This window comes from Protomyctophum bolini (genome assembly GCF_963924005.1).
Source record: "Protomyctophum bolini genome assembly, chromosome: 1".
Taxonomy (NCBI): domain Eukaryota; kingdom Metazoa; phylum Chordata; class Actinopteri; order Myctophiformes; family Myctophidae; genus Protomyctophum; species Protomyctophum bolini.
Genome location: NC_137862.1, coordinates 30,978,767 through 30,984,767, shown reverse-complemented (window position 1 = coordinate 30,984,767; position 6,001 = coordinate 30,978,767). Strand labels below are relative to the sequence as shown.

The window sequence follows — 6,001 nt, the reverse complement described above, 5'->3', positions numbered from 1 at the left end:
TGACCTCAAACCCTTAGATCTCCATATATGGAGCTGACCTGTTCTGACATGTTGATCCTTCCCCATCCATCCTTCCTCTTCGATGTCTCCCTTTTGACTGATACCTGTCCATTTAACTCTAGACGAGCCTGCCCTTAGAGCCTTAGTGCAGCCGCGCCTGGCAGTCGGCGAAAACTAGAGTTCTCAACAGGCCCGAAAATTAACAAATTAACTGATTGTGACGGAAGATGGCCACCCAAACCGGATGTGCATCCAGTGTGCAACACACTAAAACGAAGTAGATCCGGGTCGGCAGTCAAGCGTTGACGGTTAAGGCCCAACCCTACCTGGGCCCTCATCAAACCCTGTACTCTCAAGACACTGCTTTCCAGATGGTGGTGAAATTAGCGATCTAAACTTAATCAATAAAAACCCCAAAAGTCATCAAAGTCGTCCTTGGCAGTCAGTTCCATTGGGAAAAAAGTCATCAAAGTCGTCCTTGGTAGTCAGTTCCATAGGGGAAAAAGGTCAAAGTTGTCCTTGGCAGAACATTGTCCCATATTCACAAAGGTATAGCAATAATGCAAGTATTAGTGGCATTGCTTTCAGAGGGTGAGAGTTACACAGTCAATACGTAATGGACTTTATTTCTCTCCAAAACATGCACTTGTTGGTGTAGACAGCGTGGAAATGGGTGAAAACATGTATCCATTTCAAAGCTACATCGCCTCCTGTGTGTGCGCTCACACCACCATTGTGATTAAACAACTATTGTATCACAAAACATGTGCTGTATGTCTTTCTGGAGCTTTCAAACGAAGCTTGAGGGGGAAAAAAACATCAAATGTCAATCAATGTTTTGCCAATTCTTACAATTACCATTTATCTTTAAATGACCCGAAGGATGTTTCCCTTTAACAGAACTGTACAGTACTTTCTTTACAAAAGAAGCCAATGGCACAGGCATCAACAGAGAAGATGAAGTAAGGCAAAGATAAACAATGCAAGTTGTGAGGAAATAGGATACGACGTTTAGGTGAAAAAAGAACAGAAAAAAATAATAATAATTAAGTAATTAATTAAAATATAATTGTTGCTATAAAGCAACGCTGGGTCTTAGAGGGCTAGATGTCTGCCTAGATCTGTCCGTCTTAAATAATAGTTCACACAGAATACATATTTTCTACAGTATCAAGAAGCCTTGAATTCATGGAGATAATTCTTATTTATTTTTTGTCTCATTCCTGAGCCAATAATCTGATGGCCGGGTCATTGGTCAATAGGAGACTCTTTGAGTAGGAGAGTCTCCTCCGCCGCCAGAGGTTAAAAGTAACTAAGTACATTTGTAAGTATTTGTAATTCACTTGAGTATAGGCCTACTCAATTCTACTCCACTATTTCAGAGGCAAATATTGTACTCTTACTCCACTACAAACATTTGAAAACAATCTAGAAGCTCACAATGTGTTGCGAGGTGATGCATTATGAGCTTGTAGATCTTTTATTTTCAAACAACACATATTCTGCATAATTTAGTAGATTTTAACTTTTGGTACTTTAAGTAGCCTACATTTTGATGCCAATAATTTGTATTTTACTATTTTTACTAAAGTAAAAATTCAGGACTTATACTTGTGACAGAGTATTTTTATATAGCAGTATTTATACTTTTACTTAAGTAAAGGATTTGAGTACTTTTTCCACCACTGTCCGGGCTCATCAAATAAGTAATTATTTGGGATGTTAAATTGGTAGATAAAACATTGTTAGCGGAAACTCACGCTCAGATAGTGTGGACTCACTACAGTCCACCACACTAAGCTACCATCGGGTCGGTCAACAATACATGGTACAAAAATGTGTCAAGTGCATGCATTTTAAATTAATAATTTGACATGTTCCCTAATAAACCCTTTTCACTCTCACGCACACGCATTTTCACACACACACACACACACACACACACACACACACACACACACACACACACACACACACACACACACACAAGCAATATGAAATAAATAGGCATACTGTATGTACAAGTCTTTCAAGAGGGCAGGAAAAGGCAAACGTACAATTATGTACACAAATACATCAACACGTCACAACTCATTGATTAAGCACAACAAAACAATTAGCCCTTTCATGTTCCAATTACATAAAGAACATAAGCCATCAAATGCAGGTTGCAGTATTCCAGCATTAAATATAATGTAAAATGCTGAAATGCAATGTCCCATCATAAAAAAAAAGAATTTAAACATATTGCAGCCACTCATGTCAATAGGTCTGTTCATAACTGCTTTGAACCTTCACTGATAGATAAAATTTGAATCCTACTGCATTATGTACACACACTCAATCACTGTGTGCGTGCACACAAACACACACACACACACACACACACACACACACACACACACACACACACAAGTGTGTAACATGTCACGTGCATCAAAACTTTCCCTATATGGCATCGGACCTTTGGCCGTGGATTTCTGCAAGAATGTTTTAAAGTGACTTTCTATGTAAAATAAAAACCCACCACAGTGTACCGTCGTTGCGCATTAATGGCAACCAGGCTGAGAACATGGCATCCCAGTTGTCCCTATGTGTACCGATTCGGTATGTCTATTAATTCTTATACAATCCCTCCACTCCTCCCCTCGGGTCAATCATCCACCGTCTGCCTCTCGCCTCACAACTAAATACATGCACGTGGCTATTTTCAAGGCCAGTGTTAAAGTCAGGCTGTCTTGATAATAGAATAGAGGTTATTTTTGTTTCATGATACAAGTACAGGCACATTCCACACATATTCACTTGCACATGCACGCTTATACACACACGCGTGTGCGCGCGCGCGCACACACACACACACACACACACACACACACACACACACACACACACACACACACACACACACACACACACACACGTGCAGGGATAAGCCCAAGGTCACTGGTGGGAAGGAGGAGACCATGTGAGGGATGGTTGAGGTTTGACGGTTGGAGGCTGTCATTCATGCTGGGGTGGTGTCAGAATCATATAAGAGTTCAAAACCTAGATACCTCATTTGCCGCTGCAGTTCATTGGAGCGACCTGTAAAAAAGGAGGCGGAAGGCACGCTGCCTGTTGGCCAATCACAGCGTGTCTTTTCCGGGACTTAAATTCAATTAAAATCGCTTTGAAATCAGAGCTTTATTGGCATGAGGAAACAAACGTTTACATTGCCGTTTACAAGCCTGTGCCTCTGGGAAAGAGTTAGTCCCACCTTTGATTGGACTACCGAATGTATCTTTCTGTGATGCAGAAGTGTGCTTCAGACGGAAGCTTGCCTTGCATGTTGCCTTCCCTTTTTTACAGACGCCCCAGAGCCGGAGGAGGCGTCTACCTTTCTATGTCAGAAATTATTTGCGAAAGGGGGTGGGGTCTCTCTTTACTCCTCCCCTTCCCCACCCCATTATGACCCTAAGAAAAGAAAATGGCTGAGGCCTGTATGAGAGTATACATAGCTGAAGCTACAAATGTACTGTGGCTATAGGTGCTGGAGAGGTACATAGTGGAAAAAGTCTGAAATCAGAAACTGCTAGGCAAACGTCTGGTTAATAACAGGGACCGATCAGGAGGAAAAGGGGTTCCTAATCCTAATACTAGAGTTAACAATCCACAGCTTGGAAGTTGGAACAGTCCAGATACAGCACACTGGTCCTTCTGTTGAAAAAAGTCTAAGCAATTATCAGTGAAATCAAAGGCATCTATCAAGATGACACATGTTTAATGTTCTTAATGATCAGGTTAGCCGGCACTGATGTACAGAAAACTCCCCCGTTATTGGGTGTGTTTGTGCAGGTCCTGTACAGTAAGTCCAATGCAGCTCAAGTGCAGTGACTACACAGCTCCAGCAGGTGGGGCCATGGCAGTCTTTGGCCCATGCATAGACCAGTGGTTCTCAAACTATTGTGACTCAGTCGGGCACCCCTTAAATAACTTTTTCATTAACGGAACCCCCCTAAATTACACTGTTAAATGTTTAGAATCGCATGTCATATTATGGTACGTAAATATGCAAATAATTTCCCCTAAAATACAGTATGTCACGGAGGAAAACATGAGAGAAAATGAGTTTCCATTATAGGACAGAAACTACAGTAGGACTGAAAATAACTTTTATACTGACGTATAACCACGTTGAACCCCAGCATTCCTATTCTGGGGGAATGTTCACCAACAATAGCAGATCTACAAGCTCACAACGTGACACGTAGATCTGCTATGTTTGGTGAAGAAAGTTGGTGCAGATGGAAAAAGAACAATTAATGCAATTAATGACTCAGGTCAGTTTAAAAAAAAGTCTATACTCGGGTCCAAGTGATTAAACTGAAGTGACGTTGATCAATTCTAAATATTATCAAAGTATTCTAAGGCACCCCCAGACTTGTGTCACGACACCCTAGCGTGCCACCCATGGCAGCCACTTTGAGAAACCCTGGCATAGACAGAGGAGAGAGGGACACCGTGCAGGAGCCGTTCCACACCTTAACCTGGCAGCTTTCTGCTCCACCGTGGAACTGTGGGAAATGCAGTCTTTTTGAAGAGCCCCAGTCGCACATATCAAAGACCTCCAGGGAAATGTCTTCCTCCGACTTTCTGCGTCTGGTGCAGAAAGAAATGTTCGGTTTGGTCATCGTTAGACCCGCCAATACCACCGTTGTGGTTGTTGTTCATAGGTTGAGATATGAAAGGAAAATAATTTAAGGTTATTGATGGAGACATTATTTAAAGTTTAAGGTTGGTGTGTGTGTGTGTGTGTGTGTGTGTGTGTGTGTGTGTGTGTGTGTGTGGTCGTACAATTGCGTTCTCCGTGTGCTCGAGTTCTGCATGTGCTCCCGTGGTTGTGTGTCTTTGTCGTCTGCTGTTTGTGCACATCACCGGCCGTGTCTGTGAGTGTTCAGCGTGCATTCATTCGATCGTCACTGTCCCGGGTAGGTGGGGTAGTGTGCAGGGGAGTGTGTGTGTTGTGACAGGGGCTGTGAGTGTGGGTGTGCCATGGGCAGCGTGGTGTGGTGGTCGGGTGGCAGGCGGGTGGAGAACAGGTCCGCCTCTGAAGCATCACCTACACAGAGAGACAAACAGTAAACAGAGCGCCAAGAAAACAACAGTGAGTAACTTAGCCGTGTTAGTTTTGACAGCGCAAAACCTATTTTTTTTAAGTCTAGTTTTTGTTGACTTACAGTAGTAACTTACAAATTTAGTCGACAATATATAGTTGATTTTGTTGATATTTTGGCAGGCCTTGATGGCATCATAATGCCTGATGTTGTACTTGTTGTACTCTTCTCCACTAGTCCCTCCCTAACATTTTAGTGTAGGGAGAAGAGATGCAGTAGGACTAAAACTAGCTATTTTTGGCATGCAGCTAAGTGAAAATCATCCATTTTGATGGTATCACAGCCCACCAAAAATAGTTTTAGTTAAATAAAATATTACATGACTAAAACCAAATCAAAATTTGCTGTCAAAATCAACACTGTTTGGTTCTATTGACTGCCAAAATGTGGAAAAGTATGAAAATACAAAATACTGTACAAAAAGACATTGCAGTGCATTAAAGTAGGCATAACGAATCCAGTTATACGAGTAATTATTACAATTTGATTAATTACTATTTAAATTAAGACAACAATATTCTATATTGTTGTCTTAATTTAAATATATATAGATTTGCTGTGTAAACACAAACATTGAAGACAAGAGTGAGGACGCAAATTGTGATTGGCCAGAATGAGATGATGTATGATGATAAGAGCGCCCCTCACTTCACACGGGCGTTCCATCATGCTCATTTGAAGCACGGTTAGATGGCCGTTTCAACCAATCAGATTACTTCCTTGAAACGAGCAGCAATACATTTATGCCCATGCTTCGCTGACGCACAGCAGTGGGGAGAAATACAAATAGACATGAAGCTTAAAAAGAACATAACAGGAGAAAATCACTTGTGTATTACAATGGT

General features: G+C 41.6%; 1 protein-coding gene across 2 annotated transcripts in view; it reads right to left on the bottom strand.

The window, feature by feature from the left end:
• Window positions 1–1,326: 1,326 nt before the first annotated feature.
• dok4 (docking protein 4) overlaps window positions 1,327–6,001 on the bottom strand; it is a 26,255-nt gene continuing 21,580 nt past the window's right edge. For both annotated transcript variants that reach the window (XM_080772495.1, XM_080772496.1), the window contains exon 8: window positions 1,327–5,101. In XM_080772495.1, coding sequence (XP_080628621.1) covers window positions 4,959–5,101 — 143 coding nt within the window. In that variant the 3' untranslated portion in view covers window positions 1,327–4,958. The remainder of the gene's footprint in view (window positions 5,102–6,001) is intronic.